Genomic DNA, 17,085 nt, shown 5'->3' on the forward strand with positions numbered 1-17,085 from the left:
GTTGCTGCCTACTGGTTTTACTCACCTTGAGCCCGGCAGCACCCCCGGAGGATATGCGCGGGTATGTCTTAGGATGGAATGGATGCGCGGTTGCCACCGGTGGCCCTGAAGAGGGAGCTCCCTCCCGCCGGGGGACCACCCGCGTCCTCATCTCCGCCACACCCCATCGCCATTGCCAACTTCATCACCTTCATCACCATTGCCAACTTCACAATCTTTGCGTCCACCACGTTCATCATCATCATCATCATCATCATCATCATCATCATCATCATCATCATCATCATCATCTTCTTCTTCTTTACCACATCCCGCAGTGGCATTTCCGTGGCAGCGGCACCGAAACCCCATGCAACCTTAGTCATTGTTGCTGTACAGCGTTATCCCATACGTCTGCTGAAAGAATAGCAGCCGGACTACATATTGCGTTTTGTGTTTTGTGTGATCTGTCCATGACGTGCATGTGCGCGGAACTGTTTACGTCGCCTGTCATTTTAACTGAATTTGAGCATGTGTCACGTATCATAGAATGTACGGCGGAAAGAACATCGTACATCATGCGACATTCGAAGACCATTTATCAACCACGACCATCTCTTAGCTGCCGTACCAAGACTACGGCGCAACCGTCGCAACGCAACCGAATTGCCCGCCCAAGCATTACTTTGGGCGATCGCAAAATGCCTTCTTTCACGCGTACCGTACGATTTCGAGCAGTTGTACGTCGGAATTTTTGGTACGGCATTATCGTACCTTTTGGGGGCGCAGCCGCCCTTGAAATGTTAGGGACGGGGGAAATCCCCCAAGCGGCCCTTTCTTCATCCGGACTCTTGTCCAGTGCCAACTTGCGCCATTGGGGGCCTGATAATGTGAAACACGGGCGAGCCATTTTTCCGTCTCCCGCTGTTTGCCGTATACTGTCGTACAACGTGAGGATAAATGAAATACCATGCAGCAAGTAGTCGTAATGAAAACATCACGCTGCGAAGTAATTAATGGGGGGAAGGGGCCTTGTGAACGCCGTCCGCGTTCTGTTTCGCACACTGGGTGGTGTGTCGGTATGCGTGCGGCGGTGCGGGGAGGGGGGAGGAGGAGGAAAGAGGGGCCTGGCGGTGTGGGGGGTGGGGGCTAGAGGGTCCCTTGGGCGCGTTGAGCGCACGTCGCACATGTTTCCGAATCTCTCGTCGTCTGGGGGAAAGTAATGCCGGGGAAAAAGGAATTTCAAAAAGGCTAAAGACTTTCCGTCCGATTGGGAACAATCAGAGCCCAGCAGAAGCTATAGCACGGCGGCGGAAGACGGGCATCACGGGCCTCACGGGTTCGCGGCGGCGTGAAGACCGTGGAGTTTGAGGATGTGGTCCGCCGCCTGGTTGCGGTGTTTGTGTTTGTGCTTCCCAATCCCCGTGTGCGTGAGGCCGGCGGGTTTTACCTTGCCTACTAGAGTTCCGATGGATTTGAACAAACGGCTGGGGGGGGGGGGCGTTCCATCCGTCTTGCTGTGGGAGCGGACAGCTCGCGGCTTTTACCCCCTCCCCCCCTTTGCCTTTCAGTATTCAGGGTTTAGGATAATCCATCTTGTATTGGGGTTCGGGGGGGGGGAGGGCCGTTGTTGGTTGACGTGCGCTGGTACGTATTCGTACTCGTACGTCATTCTCACGTAAACCCGAAGTGCACCACAGTGTTATCTATTTGCGGTTTGTCCCTTTCCTCTTTCTCGGCTACAATGGAATGGATTGGATTGGATTGGATTGGATTTGGATTTGGATTTGGATTGGATTGGATTTGGATTGGGAGCTTCAATGAAATGTTTTGGGAGTGTGGGTGTCAGGGTGGGTGCGGGAGCGGGGGATGGGGGTGGAGAGCTGTGGGTTCTTGCTCGCGGGGCCGTTTTGACAGGAGGGAGCCGCTGTGCCCGGTTACCCCGGGCTTTATGATGGCCTCCCGCGTCCCCACCCACCTGAGGGGCTGTTACAGGACCCGGGCGCTGTGGGGCCGCTGGCGGGCCGGTTGCCCTCAGCTGCCCCTGCCCCTGATAAGGGTTCTTCTGGGGAGGTTTATTTTCCTTTTTTAAGTGATGAGGTTGGTCTCCGAGGGCTGTGACAACCTTTACGAATTATGCATGTTTTTAACTTGGTTGAAGTCCCGGCCTTGGAGGCGGAGCTCTGGAAACAGCGCACAGCGGAACGTTGCACCAGCGCAGACGGCTGCTGGTACTGGACGGCATATGTACGGAAGTTGTACGGTGCCGGATTGGCGTCCATGCACATGAACACAGACGTATACCTAGCTCTCTTACGAACGTTAAATATTGCCTTCCTTTTTTCCCTGCTGAAAGATGTGTTTTTTTGACGGGAAACACAGCGTATGACGCTCTACATTTCAGGTCGCACGCATATCCCTAGTGGCTCACTCTTGCGAAGCACGAAGGTCTGAGGGTAATGCGACGCGTGGTAATCGAGCTTTCAGCCCGGCGGCGGCGATGCCTGATTCCGCAACTTGTTGTCATGGTGCTTCCATGCTATCATGTGTGTGTGTGTGTGCGTGCGTATGTACGGCGCCAGTAGTACACCTGTAATGCCGTACTATCTGCGTGTGGTTGACAACTCTTGGGCATGTCTGTTCCCTCCGCGGGAGCTTTAGAATTCTTTTAATCTATACGCAATGTACGGCGGTTTTGGTTTAATGGTTTGCAAAGGGGTGGATGCGCTTTTTGCCAAAACTGCAGTCAGCCGTGGCGGCTGCGGGCGTGTGCGGCGTGCGTCTGTTGTGTGTATGTACAAGGGAGACGTAAGGACGTAATCCTTTGTGCCATTGACGCCCCTGCCGTACACCTCATACAAACGACCTCAGCATTTCCCAAGATGAGTGGCGTGTGGTGTGACCGGTGCAATAAGACCGGGCACGGATAGCGCCCAGGCCCTTACCCTTGCCTTGAGGGCTCTCGGTTTCGCAGCTGTCATACCAGGGTTTCGTACTGCATGCCGTACACCTACCGTACATGCCCCGTCCACACACGATTTCCAACATTTACGATTACGTGTTTTCCAGTGATGAGTCGGATGGTTGTAGTCCTTTTCGGAGGAGGTTGCACCCCCCTCCCCAACCCCTGACCCCACCCCAGCCGGCGGGATTTCAGCTCTTTTCGTCTTCATTGCATTTGGGTGCTACCAGCTAGAGTTGTCCACCTCCTAACCAACACCACCTGCACGCCGTACAGCTGCGCTACGGGGAGATGCAAAGGGTAACAGTGTCGCATGGACGTGCGGCGGCGGCGCTGGCGGTGTTGGTGGATAGACTACCCCCGCCGCGAGGCAGCGGCGTGGGCTGTTGGAGGGCCACCTCCGTCGCCTCCTATCACAGAGGTCCTCCGGGGGAGGCGATCAGGGTGGCACAGCCCATGCGGCTTTTAACATCGACGTATTGGTGTCTAATGTTGTCCGTACATGTACCGTGCGGAAAAAGGGCGTACGGAATGTCCTGAGTGTAAGGTTTATGAATGAGAGGATACCGGACCGTGGTGTGGAGATGGGAGCGGCCGGTGATCATCAGAATTGTCAACCGGAGCTATGTGGGGCTGTCCCCTTCAGTGTTTCGGCTATGTCCAAAACCGGTGATTCAGTCAGAGCACTGTAATGCCATTTACTCGAATACTGTACATATATCATCGTACTTTTGCACCGACAATCTGTTGAAGCAGCATTGATTTATTATCGTACCGTTCGTACGTCTGTGCAAGGTAGGTAACAGCAGGCAATGGGCGGCGTAATCATGCAAGACAGGTTTAGCGACGAATGTCACACATGCGGCCGGAGAAAGACGGCCAGGCTCCGCAAGGCAGTTGCCTCGGGGAAGAGGGCGGCGAAGCCCGCGTTCATGCCCTGTTTGTGGAGCTCACAATCAGGCACCTCCAGCCATCCACACTTCCATTTCACGCAGGCGTTGCAGGGATAGTCTTTAAATCCAACAGTGCTAGCTTTCAGTCAGCCGTTTAGGACGGCAAAGCCCATGGGAGACAGCTCTGATGGGCAGGTTTCTTCAGGGCGAGCTCCCCAATCGGTGTTGTGTCATCTACGGACAGTTCGGATGACGAGGTGAGGTGAGGAGGTAGTAGAGGTGGGTGGGTTGAATCCCGCGGGGGTAAGACAGAGCGTCGCCGGAACGTCATCATCGTCACCACCATCATCATCATCTGCTGCTGCTTTCACTCTGCGCTCACTATCTCCCATATCCACCCGTTGCCGCTGCTGCTGCCACCGATGTAACAACAGCAGCATTGTATAACCCAGGAGCAGCACCAGCAGCAGCAGCAGAAAACAGCGACGAGATTCGCCAACAGCAGCAATGGCTTCCCGCCACGGGTTCCCTCCCAACCCGTCCCTACCGGCGAGAGCTGCACTGGGGGCCTGGTAGTTTCCCCTCCTCTGGTCCCCCCCGCCCGCCCGTCCTTGCCACCCGCAGTTGGAAAGTTGGTGGACACCTTGGCTGTTGCAAGCCGTTCATTGTCCGCGACCTTCCTTGCGCTGTCTCGAAGTGTCTAGTTGGGCCTCTTTCACCCTAGCAGTGTCAGTGTTGACCACACACATACATGCACACCTCAACCCTAACCCCGATGCTTATTATTGTCAGTTCGCCCCCCCACTCCACAGGGCCAGCCAAAGCCATCGCAAGCCTCATGCACACAGGCGATACGCCCCGTAAGGCCCTCAACAAACAGAAGATGGTGCGGATTGCGGGTTTACGGCCACATAGTCCGGGAAAAAATCACCCAACCATAACCACCCCAACCACCAACGAAATCCTGTACCTCATCCCACCGCCTGCGGATCCCAGTAGACGCCGCACCCCCTGTCGGGCGTCAGGGGCTTCCCGTCCCTCTGTTTCCGCTCTTCCGCTTCACCACGTCGAACCCCCCAGAGGGCCCCCCAGATTCATGCCCCCGCCGCCGGGGCCCATCCCTCCACCCATCCCCATCCCCATGCCGTCGTCAGGCCCGGGACCTCCCATGCCCATCCCCATTTCCACGCCACCGCCGCCGGGTGCTGAGGGCAGCGGCTGGCCCTTCGCGACGGCAACCGCCTCCTGCACTCCGACCTCCAGGTCCAAGCACTTCTTGTGCAGAATCTCAATCCCCTTTAGCAATCGGGCAATCAGGTTCGGGCAAGGGGAGAATGGGTGGGCGGAAAGCACACAGCTACCGTACTGAATTTGTTTGACCTCAACAGAGAGGGAGAGGGGGCCGGGGAATGAAGAGGTTCGGTGTTTCTTGTTGCAGCAACCCTGCGCGCGCGCCCGCACAAGGTCCGCAGTCGGTCCCCACGTGCAAGGTGGGGGCATAGGTGAGCCTCTGGCCAGGCCTCCCACACGGCTTTAGGGCGCCCCTTGGACCCCCTCTCCAAGGTGCTATTTATTATACCCGACACACAGCGCCTACATTTTGCAGCCATTAATTTTGCGATGGTGGCGCTTCTACTGCTGCCGCTGCTACTGATGTTGCTGCTAATGGCTATGGAGGTGATGCCCGTGGACAGCACTGAACTGCACGGGAAGAAAAGTCCTTCTCTCCGGTCCTCACTAGACGGACCGGCGCTTATAAACCACAATATTTTTGTCATGCTGCCGCCGCACCACAACCAACAATGATAGCGCCGCTCCCATCAACGGCTCCCATCAGCCGCCTCCGCATTTCCGGTGCCCTACCCCTCTTGACCCCCCTGACTTCCTCCCTTGTTCATAAGTTACCTGTCGTACAATGTCTGCGACTCGTAACACTCCCGTGCCCTCCACCCTGAAGATGAAATGGTCCTGTTGACACGGGGCGAGGTGGTCGTACATCCGTACATGTGGACCCCGTGCACATGCAGGTACAGATGCATTGCCTTGCGGGTAAGGGTTGGAGGTGCATGCATGCTAGAAACATTCTAAATGGTATATCGACCGTAATACGATACAAAAAGGGTAAAATATGTAAAAAAAACCTTAACTCGAACAAGGTATGCAACAACACTCTGCGGCTGCGGCGACAGCGGACTGCAGTGGCGGCTGCTGCAACAGCCACCATGACGCCGGTCAACGTGCATCCTGCGATAACGCGGGTCCTCAAAGAACCTTCCTTTCTCGCAACGTGCCTTGCCTCACTCTTTGCCGGAACATTTTCCGTCGCGTTTTCATGCACCGCGCATCTCCCGGGTCACGACCTCCCATGCAAAGAGCGAGAGGCGGAGAACTCGGGGGGAATAGCATATGGGCACAACGGTCAAACAGCTAGGCCCTAGTCGCCCATACAGCATAACACAACAGTGCTCCAAAAAAGGCCCCCGGACGCACTTGTAGCTGCGTAATCGTGACCAGGTCCGGCCGACCCAGCTCCCGCGCCTTAACCAAGCACTCCTCGTCGTACATATAGGCCTCCTCGTTCTCCACCTCAATCTACGTGGGTGAGAGAAGTGGGGAGAAAGAGGCCGAAGGGCAGGAGTTTGTCATTCGCACAGGAGGGCATGCTGGGGAGGTCTACGCGATGGCTAAGACGTGTGGGACGAGGGGGAGGGAAGGGGAGGGTACAGGGCCCGGGGGAAGGAAAAGCTCCCACACGGGGGGACCTGGGGAGTGATAACCCGCTGGAGAGAGGTGAGGCGGGAAATGCGGGCGGCGGCGGCTCGGCAGCAGTACTCTGTACTGTAGAAGCGCGCGCGCTCGTTTTGCAAGAGTGGTCGCCCGACTCAAAAAGGAGCAGGGGGACACGAGACTTCTTTGCCAGTGCAACCAAGCATACGGCACTCGGGCTGGTCAACATTGCTAGCAACGCGGCCTGTCAACCCCCCCCAATGGACCTTGTAGGGGCCTCTGTAGTTGAGCATCCGTGGTCTGAATGGATTCAAGGGTTAAACCCTAAACCCGCCTTTGCGTGCAGGGCAGCCTGTTAACTGGAAATCCGTGGCCGGCGCAGCCCTCCCGAGGCCCATGCCATCGGTGTCAAATGCCGGACTATGTCCCCCTTCCCCTTTTCCTTGCTGAAATGCCCACCATCCGAGTAATGGGGTTGAATTTGAATGTCTTTGATGGGTCGCTGTGGACGAAGATCTGCTTCTCCTCGTCGGTCATCTCTGCCATGGCGCTGTGAGAGAGCACAATGCGGGGCTTGTACTGGAACACGGCCGTCGCGACGGGGATAAACTTGGCGTGGTCTTTCCCGATCCCCTTGCGTGCTCGTGCAACGAGCTTGAGTTGCTGGCCCCGACGCATTTTGCAAATGACGATGGGTTTTTCGTCAGGGTTCTGGTAGTTGACCGGGAACACCCCATGCTCCGGGTTAAGCGGTACCAAATCATTGCTTGTGACGTCCATGACGCCATCAACAGTGCACGTCACGTCCAGCGAGAACGCGGTTTCAATCATGTCCGCGTCGTTGCTCCACTCGAACGGCCGTTTCCACGCCACAGCCTCCGTTGAAACCAAAGGAAGTAACCCAAGGCGATGTGCCAGGAACTCGTCGTTTAGTACAGTTGTGTTGTTCTCCATTTCGACGAGATCTATGGCAATTGTCGGCACCTCTGCAATCATAACGCGCCGCAGCGCGTTTGCTGAGCTAACATCTGTATTCTTAAGCTCAAATACCATATAGTCTGGCTCATTTGTCCTAATTACTACGTTTGGCTTGCGAAAGTTTCGGCTGGGCCGCGAGTACATGGCGGCTGCACCTCCACCTCCCTATAGCTCGAAAATGTTAACTACATGCCATATGAATGTTGGTACTATGAGCGGACGTCCATCGGAAAGCGGCGAGGAGATTGAACAACAGCACCAAGAAAGCGTGTTCCAATGCTTTGGAGAATAAAATTCAAATTCTGGTCCGTATGGACCACCCAGGCAATCAGCCTTTTCCAAAGGATGTCTTCGTTTTTCACCCCTGGTTGCACGACAGCATTAACAACTGCTTGACGACCTTACGATGCATCAAATAACAGTAAAACATATAATATGTAAGCAAATGGATATTCCGCAGCTGTGGTCCATAGTGCTCTGCATTGGTAAACCTAACGCCTGCCATCGCAAGCCCGTAGCCGCCTTAATTATATTGCAATCCCATATGCGGGATAACAGCTGAACTCCTTCATATAACTCTTAGCCTAGATGTAATCCGCTTGCTACTTCATCTTTTCCAAGACGACGTTCGTTATGCGTGTTGCACCCCACTTCCTCCGCTACAACACGTACAAGGCACAGTCCTTTTGCACTGCACTGATACTTGCTAACTCGCACACGCAGCTGCTGCAGAGCAAAAGCTAGCAACTACGTATTCCAACGTGCTGAGTCATGGTGCTACAGCACACTGCAACTCATTTGTACGTTAGCACGTAGATTAGGCGACAACATTCATGACAAGTTACCCATAGCGCCATTGTACGATTCTTTATGGAAGCTGCTGTCCGTGCCCTTGATTCCTTTAGTTTCTCACGGCTTCTGGCCACCCATCAACTTTGGCGGGCGATTTGGGCCCCTTCATGCCGCGGTCTGCATATGCGCTACATACACAGCCCATACAGGAGCTGTAATGCCGCGCTCGTCAACACCCAGGCGACAGAGGGCACCGCGTGGTTTATATTTACAACCGTTTCGATGGACGCGTGCGACAGTATGCGGCCACAGACAGCCACAGCTGTAGTGTTAGCTGCGCAACACACGCGCGCCGGCCATACAGACCTCATCCGCCCCCATGCCCTTCCTTGTGAACTATCGCCCCGCCGCCTCCCGCATATGGTAAGAACTCTTCCCCCCTCCCCTTTTCCTTCTCTCTCTCTCTCTCTTGATCCCCTAGCTGCTTACACATCATCCTTAGTCTGGGGCCTCCAGATCGACCCGAGCCCAATTGGGCCTTGGGATGCGACCGGTAGTTCATTGACCCTCTGCTTGGTGCATCCTATAAGGCTGGCCCCTTGCGGGTACTCACGCTGCTTGATCCCATGAATGCGAGGGCAACAGCACCCTGCAGCCCAAGCAGCAAACCCACTCCTCCTGGTTTCTTACTCCTCCTTCGGCACCCGAATATTCGATCCCAACCCCCTGCAGTAGCCAGCAAAACATGCTAGCTCATAGACTAGCTGATGGATTGGCATGCACCAGCAACTGCGTCGTCTGCGAGCTTTGATCAGGTCTTGTACTTAATGTTGGCACCCTGAGGGAGCAGAGTGCCGATGGCTGCGGCCAGAGAACCCCCGCTGAGCGCGTTGAGGCGCAAGGCTGAACCCCCACTCCGGTCAGGGCGCCGGGGAACACACGGCTGTCGGCGCCGGCCTGCTGGGCCTGTACGTACGTATGTACGTATGTACGTATGTATGTATGTATGTATGTACCTACGTATGTAGGTATGTACATATGTACGTACATATGCGTGTAATTGTGCATTTTTAGGGGGAAACCGCGGCTTAAACAAGAATACCAAAATTAAAGGTAACGCAGAGTGTGATGTGTGTGGGTCATCATGCATCTTGCAAGATTCAATTGAAAAAGCTCTACACAATTCCCGCGTGTTTCTTCGCGTGTTCTTTCGCATATATGCAAAAAGGGACAGCGGCCAGCATTGCGGTCAGCTAACTACGCGTAATGAGTTGAGCCTTTTGCTCACCTTTGCGGCTAGATAGCGGCGTTCACGGAATTTATTGCATGCGTCATGACATGACATGATAGACACATAGATATGTCGACACCGGATTTCTACTTCTGCACACCGCTATTTCCCCCCCACCTTCCCACACGCACGCACTCCAGAATGGCGCTACCCTAATTCATCATCGGCATCTTGGACCGCGCCGTTGGGGTTTTTGGTTGGGTCCATCGTGAAACCAGGCTGCTCCTGCGAAATTTGGTATATCAGGAGGTGGCATTACTTGTCGCAAGTGTCACTTTTACGTTTACGCGTTTGTCCACGTGCGGAAGAAAGAAAAGAGGCTGCTACGGCATGCCCTCTCCCCGCATGCCTCTCATGCACATAGTGCGCCGAGCAAGTCAGCAGGTGGGGCAGCCAGCTTTCCAGAGCCCCGGAACACAATCCTGGGAGATTTCCGCTTCCTTCCCGCAGCTAGCAATCCTTTCGAGCTCGCTTACCCTAGGATGTTTTCTCGTCTTGAGCTCGCTCGGTGTCCCTTCAGCACTGCACAGTGCATACGCACAGTCATGCTCCACTCCCTCGCTTTTGCTACTGCGGCCTCTGCCCTGTAGCGCACGCGGCACTTGGCTGGGAATGGGAGCAAACTGCGTGAGCCGTGGGTTCAGCATGCCATGTCAGGAACTATCAAGGTCACCGGAGAGCAGGTCGTTTGGCATCCGGGAAGTGTCCCAGCGCTGGGCCGATTTAATCTGATCCCATTACAGAGGAGCAGAGCCTACCTGGGTGATCGGGTATATTGCGGTAATTTAAACCCTGCTTAAGCTGGCTTTGGGAGAGCCCTGGGCAGTCCGCAAGGCGGGATCTTGGTGGTAGGTGGCTGGTAGGGTTGCCATGTCCTCAACCACATGCCGGGGTCTCCCCTCCGGTTGTTTGACGCCCTCTGGATGGTACTGGGTGGTATCAGCTCGCAGCTTTCGAAGCCTATTTTATAATGCTTGGTTGCTTGGATGCCACGACCGGTGACCCGTTCGGATTCGTTGAAACGACATTAGTCAACATTTATTAATAAATGATGGGCCTAAACCCACCCCCCCAAAAAATAATCCACGTTCAATAATCCAGTGGGATGTTCTTGGTCAGCTTATCAGCAAGGCCAATATGGGATGGCGCGAAGAAAGTAAAACCTCGTCAAACTGGATTTGAATCGGTGGATGGTGCAATTTCATGCTCGCTTTGGGCAGCGCTCCAGCCAGGTCTAACCATAAATCTTGAGTAGGTCGATTCGGGCGCACGAATCGATTAAGCCATGGTAAAATTTGGCGCTGGTGGGTGTGCGCAAGACTGGCAGCCGCCATGTCCGACGCCCGACGCCTGACGCTTGATGACTTTGTACCCAAGTGCTTGAGATGTAACAACACAAATGGAATGTTTATAATTGTTCGTAATTCGGTGGATGTACACATACCATCCTAAGGTACAGAAATGTATTTTGTCAAACCAGGCACCGCGATCTCGAGACTCTATGCAAAACTCGTGAATGATGGCGATTACCACCTACTGGTGGTGGACACGTTACTAGTTTTTTCCTTTGTGCCTTTTACGAAAAAACACGCTCGATCGATCCGCGAGGCATTTAACTCCGGTGCATTACGGCAGTATACTTGCGCTGAATTGCCGAAGGGATATGCAATGTGCGTGAGCGCAAAAGGGCGTAGCAGGAAAACATTACAAGTAATGGTCGATTCGAATTTCCTTCTTCAGCAAGTCTGCCTGGACATCGAATCTGCTCTTCCGCCCACCGGCGAGAAGGGTTCATCGTAGGGGTGCTAATATTTCACTTCACGTAAGCGATTACTGCACGAGCAGCTTCGACGGTCGCAACTAGCTTTATAAGTATGAGAAAATCATTAATAAGAATGCGCATATTGTAATTGCCTCGCGATGCTGCATCTGCCTTGTCTGCAGCGTGGCCAGCACGTGGCCAGTATCCTGCGGATTCTGCTATTGAAACAAAATTTGCGAGATTAGTTTTAACGTCTGCATAATCTCACTGCTTCCATCCAAATATGTTCTAAGATCTGCAAGTGCACGAAAGCTGACACTGGTTGGCAACCTGCCGTACCTGGCCGTACACGTAGTAAGGCTTGGCGAATATTTATGGAGCCTCAAAGCCTCAGGTAAGGAGCATACCAACAATATTTAAAACATGAACATTCTCTTGTGATGACCTCAGTTATCAGTAACTCAAAAATTAGATCTTGTTGGCGAGCAACCTACCTGTACAAAGTGTACGTGCTTTGAACGGAAAGCAACAGTAACTCTTGTGCTCGATTTCGCTGCCCGGATGAGCATGTATTTACCAATGATTCCACTTGTTTTGATATTTGCATTAGCACAAGGTACGTTTTGAGGAGTATCCTGGTATTACGAATGCCAACGCGGACGCGCTCTCTTCCCTGCGAATCCGTGCAGTTCTCTCAGTATGAAAGGAAAGGATTAACAATATAATTGCTGTAATGCTGCCATTATTTTATTGAACTCCTTACTCATGGCCCTTTTGACTTACATAGACTGTTGCAAAATTATAACGTTCGGACGAGCGGCTTCCGAGAAGGTGGCAAACGTCCTCCAGCAACCCCATTCCGCTCCATCTGATTCAACTTTTAACAGGAGCACATTTCCACTCTTGCACCGCCAAGTGTTAACGGACATCACGCTTTCCTTTGTTGCCTGCCCGTTCTCAACGCATTGCAGTCGCACCGTTGAGCGAGGCACAGAAAGCTGCTCCGGGTCTGCTTAAGAAAGTTCCAACTGAGGGATCGCTGGTATACGTGACTTTAGATGACGGCACTGAACAATGGGCGATCAAACAGGCTGACGGATTGCTAACTCCGCTTGATAAGAAGGCCTTCAAGCCGCCCAAGAAAGACAAGGATGGCAAGGGCGACTTCCAGCCAGGAACCAACGTCACTCTGGTGGGTAATTCCGCTGGCAGCCGCCGCCGTCCCTGCCTCTCCCAGCCTGCCGTACCTGCCGTACCTCCGCAACATCCATTCAGATGCAACTCCAACTAAAGCACCACCACTGCCACCTAAGCCACCAGCGTCAGCAGCAACACAATCCATCACCACCACACGGTGACGTCAGCACAATCACAACGATTTAGTTTTTTGCTGTTGCTGCCGTGGTGTGTCATGTCGCAGGACTGCGACTTAAATGCTGACGGCTTGTGTACACCTACGACTGGCAATGTTACCGTCGTTGGCGCAAGCTTGGCGGCGCTCACAACTCCTGGGATATACCAACGAGTTCTTGTTATGATTCAGGATTACAGTATCTGCGGGTATCCGCCCGGGGTCAACGAGTCTACCACACGCTCCCTCTTCCTGGGGCCCAACGGTGATGGCACCGGCGGCATCGCGCAAAAGTACACGCAATGCTCGTACGGCAAGTTCAACCTGAACGCCACAGAGTTCCGGGTGGTTACCGTGCCCCAGACAACCTGCTCCACAGCCATCACGGCGACTTGCAGCTGGTGGGCGATTTCGGGCACCTCAGACACAGCAACAAAGGCGTTGTTAGGTAGCGTGGCGTTCGCCAGCTTCACCCACTACATATACATCGTCCCGCCCGGACTTCCATGCCCCTGGTCGGGGCTGGCACTGCTCCCTGGGAACCAGGTCTGGTTGCAAACCACAGACAACGGCGTGTATCGCTGGGCCACTGTCATGCAGGAGGCCCTACACAACTACGGTGAGGTGGGGCTCTACAGGTTGCTGTTACTGTCGTATTGTTGCCGTGCGCATGGATCCAAGGCAATATCACACTGTTGAGGCTTCCAAGCCTTAAGGGCGCTTGTCCCATAGTCCACCACCTGACCTACCTCCCGCCCGCCTTCCTTGACATCCCCAGGTCTGTGGCATTCCTGGCGAAACGGTGTCGAGTACGATGATTACTCGACCGCCATGGGCCGTGGTGACGCCTGCCCCAACGCTGCCGAGATCTCTCGCATGGGCTGGGCCACACCCGCACCAGGCGGCGGGGCCATCAGCTCTGCTTCGTTTGCTCCAGGTTCCGCACTTGCCTTTGTCCTGCCCGCCACCTACCTCACTGGCGACGGCAACTACCTGCGAGTGGTACCCGACTGGCTACCCACTTACAACAACAACAACACGCTCGCTAAGAACCTCTACATCGCCGTGAGGGTGGCAAATGGGCCCGATGCTGGGCTGTCGGCAGCATATGCTCCAATGATGCACGTGCATGAGGTCAATGCAACCATGGTGAGGAAAGATTGAATTGAAAGGGGGTGGGCGTGTGTGAACTGTGCTGAAGGGTGACTCACAACTTTGGTTACTCAGGGCACTTCCATGTCCCATCACCGATTAAGATCTTAGGGAAGCCTGACGATGACACACATACACACACATACACACACATACACACACATACACACACATACACACACATACACACATACACACACATACACACACATACACACACATACACGCACATACACGCACATACACACACATACACACACACGTGCGCGCGCATGCACGCGCAACACATACGCACATGTGTTCAACGATGCAGGTTTGATGGAAGGTGGTTTGGATGGTGTTGTGTCAGCGAGCAGGGAATAGGCGCTTGAAAGCTCGGGGAGGGTTAGTTGCCAAGATTTGATGCAAGCTTACAATATGCGAGATGAGGCATGCCCCGCAGTCCCGAGTTGCTGGGGAATGTGGCACATGGGTCATCAGTACTGCTGCTGTTTCACTGAGTTGAGAATCATTGCGGAAAGGAATTAAGCACGTGCCGGAGCGGAATAAAATACGGGATAAATTCCTAAGTTACACGGGATCTTGGAAACATTGTCTGTGCATAAAGTTGCCTCAACCAACATTGAGGTTGCGGGGGCCAGAGCCGAACCACTTCTAACACCGATTACAAAGCAAAAGGTACCGATTACATAGGGAATGAACGAATACGTGTAAGGCGCCCTTTTGACACAGCTTTCTAGCAGTCCTTTCAGCCTTGCTTCCCAAAATACTCCATCCTTGCCTCGCAACCTTACGGCAATCGTGTTTAACGACCGTTGTGTATTGTAACAACCTGCAGGACAACGGTTACCCAACCTCCTACGCGACCAGCGACCGGAAGATCACCATCATCAGCACGATTCCCTCGCTGGGCCGTGCCAACCTCACCGCCTACAATCTGGTGGTGTACGGCGGATCTTGGGCCAGTACGGATGTTATGCGGGTGTACCTGTGCCGCTATACCACATCCCCTTCACAGTGCCCAGGACTCGGAGCTATCGAGGTCCCCCCGCCGCCGCCCGCACCCAAGCCGCCAAGCCCCCGGGCGCCGGCAAACCCATCGCCACGACCGCCTACCCCTCGCCCTTCACCGCGACCTCCACCACCAAGGCTGCCCCCAAGCTCCAAACCCCCACCTCCTTCACCCCGACGACCACCCCCCCTCAAGGTGCGTCATGACCGGTAACTGTTTAGACTTGACGTACGCTTATCACGTGGCCCAAGAACCTTTAACTTCAACGGATATTGCTAAAATGTTGAGCATAGGAACGGCCATTGGGTGTTGGCCGTGCGCACGTTGCTGGGAAAGACTAGTAGGCATGCATGCTGACAGACGTGCACGAGGTAACTGCGTTGGGAATGAGCACGTACACTCCGCTGAGGATCTGGCTCACACGGTCATGATTATCGCACCAGCACGCATTTTACACATAGATCGCATAAAGCATATATATATATGTGTGTGTATGTACGTATGTATACGGATACGTATATATACGTATAAATAAATATACGTATAAATAAATATATGTATATATATTTATATATATGTTCAACCATCCAGACATGCGGAGTTGCGTGGCCACTGTCAGCATGCCGTATGTACTGCCTGCGTGCCGTTTGTACCGTATGCATGCCGTTTGCGCCATCTGCATTATCAGCCCTGCTGCATGCACGACACAATGCTGAATCCACTCCTGATGTCAACGCTGCCCTCATATGTGGACGTGCCTACGTGCCTTTCTATGCCTTTACTATGCCTTTCCGTGACCCCCCCCATCAGGTGGTTGGGAGGCGACAGCTGCTCGGTTAGGCAGTGAGGTAGGCCGATGGATGCATCCATCATATGATGGCCCAGGACCGGAGGCCGCATGGAGCCAGCCGCTCCGTCACCCTGGATATTTGCATAATTGAACGAAAGCAGAACTGCCAGCACAGCGAGCCGCTTCCGTCCATTCCTACTGCTCAGCGACTAGCCGCCATCGGTGTCGCTTTGCTCGGCCAATTTTCTTTCTCTTCGCGTTCTTCTTTTGAGTACGCGGGACGGGCTAATATTAATCACCAGCTGCCGGAATGAGCGCCAAAAGATACGAACGTTTGGGAGATTACGATTGCGTTACATAGCAAGTAATAAGCTACATTGTCGAGGGAGCGAGCCTGCTTCCTGAGGGCGGCCACAATAATGTATCCATCTATCTCAATATATCTATCCAACTATCTATCTATCTACCTATCTCTCGGGACACTATCCAAGGTCGGCGTAGCTTTAGCTGATGAATATCTCCTGCCGCCTCGCTGAACGTCCACATCACATTGTAAAGTATAGCATAGCACGCGCGTGGAGGAAAATGTACACATGTATTGAAGGGGCCGGCAGCAGCAAGGCGACGCTGCGACTCGCTCCTGCCGCCGCCGGCTGATGATGAGTACGTGGAAAGGAGTGTCAATGGAGAGGTGTGGGCGCGGCAGGGCTTTCTGGCAGGCTTACTATCAATTGTTTATTCATTATAAAGCTTAATGCGGAGATGTAGCGATTCGGCGTTGATTTTGGTGAATTCATGAATGTACGGCCAGAAACGGGGTAGTATTCATTCATCAGCGTAATAAACGCGCGCGCAGTTTTGCCAGTTTTGGCCTTCGTTACAGGAGCCGCTCAAGGTAAACGAAAGTTCGCGCGTGTGATCGCTCATCACGGCGTTTCTGCGCGCTGCTGCCGCTGCTGCTGCTGCAGCCGCTGCTGCCGGATCGCGTATGTTGTTCTACGCATATGGAGGTCATTCTTGTCAGCCGATGTATGTAGTGGTCATCGGTGGCTTTGATCTTACTTGCTTGGCGGCCGGTAAAAACTATTACATGGCGGTGCGCGCGCCATATGGCGTGGCGATAGAAGTGTACTTACAGAAATAGAGTAAAAATGTGCATGATGGTGTGTGCGCAGCATTACTTGTGGCTTTCTGGCGCAACATCGGGATGCGGCGAGAAGCAGCAGATCTGAGCAGACCTCGTCATAGGACAGCAAGCGTGGGCCTGCCGCGGCGGCATGAGAGGAAAGCACTCGCGGCAAAATGCACAAGCCATCTATATGAATGAGTAGAAAGCATACGTAGCAACGCAACTGTCGAGGATAGCAAGTAATTCACGCATTATTGCTGTGCACGT

The 17,085-nt window shown here is 53.8% G+C and overlaps 3 protein-coding genes across 3 annotated transcripts in view; 2 read left to right on the forward strand and 1 right to left on the reverse strand.

The window, feature by feature from the left end:
* Window positions 1–5,203, forward strand: part of VOLCADRAFT_116806 (uncharacterized protein) — a gene marked incomplete at both ends in the record, with an annotated part of 17,097 nt that extends 11,894 nt beyond the window's left edge. The window contains 2 exons of the mRNA XM_002948179.1: window positions 4,647–4,694; window positions 4,989–5,203. Of these exons, the coding sequence (XP_002948225.1) occupies window positions 4,647–4,694; window positions 4,989–5,203 (263 nt within the window). The remainder of the gene's footprint in view (window positions 1–4,646; window positions 4,695–4,988) is intronic.
* A 240-nt stretch (window positions 5,204–5,443) lies between these two features.
* Window positions 5,444–7,614, reverse strand: VOLCADRAFT_88650 (uncharacterized protein; the record flags this gene model as incomplete). The annotated part of the gene is made up of 4 exons (XM_002948329.1): window positions 5,444–5,503; window positions 5,740–5,802; window positions 6,325–6,426; window positions 7,021–7,614. The coding sequence occupies 4 exons, from the start codon at window positions 7,612–7,614 to the stop codon at window positions 5,444–5,446; spliced, it is 819 nt and encodes a 272-aa protein (XP_002948375.1).
* A 4,349-nt stretch (window positions 7,615–11,963) lies between these two features.
* vmp8 (metalloproteinase, extracellular matrix glycoprotein VMP8) lies at window positions 11,964–15,739 on the forward strand (the record flags this gene model as incomplete). Its single annotated transcript, XM_002948180.1, has 6 exons — window positions 11,964–12,000; window positions 12,356–12,576; window positions 12,805–13,354; window positions 13,514–13,884; window positions 14,726–15,094; window positions 15,710–15,739. The coding sequence occupies 6 exons, from the start codon at window positions 11,964–11,966 to the stop codon at window positions 15,737–15,739; spliced, it is 1,578 nt and encodes a 525-aa protein (XP_002948226.1).
* Between the last annotated feature and the right edge of the window lie 1,346 nt (window positions 15,740–17,085).

Source organism: Volvox carteri, assembly GCF_000143455.1.
Source record: "Volvox carteri f. nagariensis unplaced genomic scaffold VOLCAscaffold_9, whole genome shotgun sequence".
Lineage (NCBI taxonomy): Eukaryota > Viridiplantae > Chlorophyta > Chlorophyceae > Chlamydomonadales > Volvocaceae > Volvox > Volvox carteri.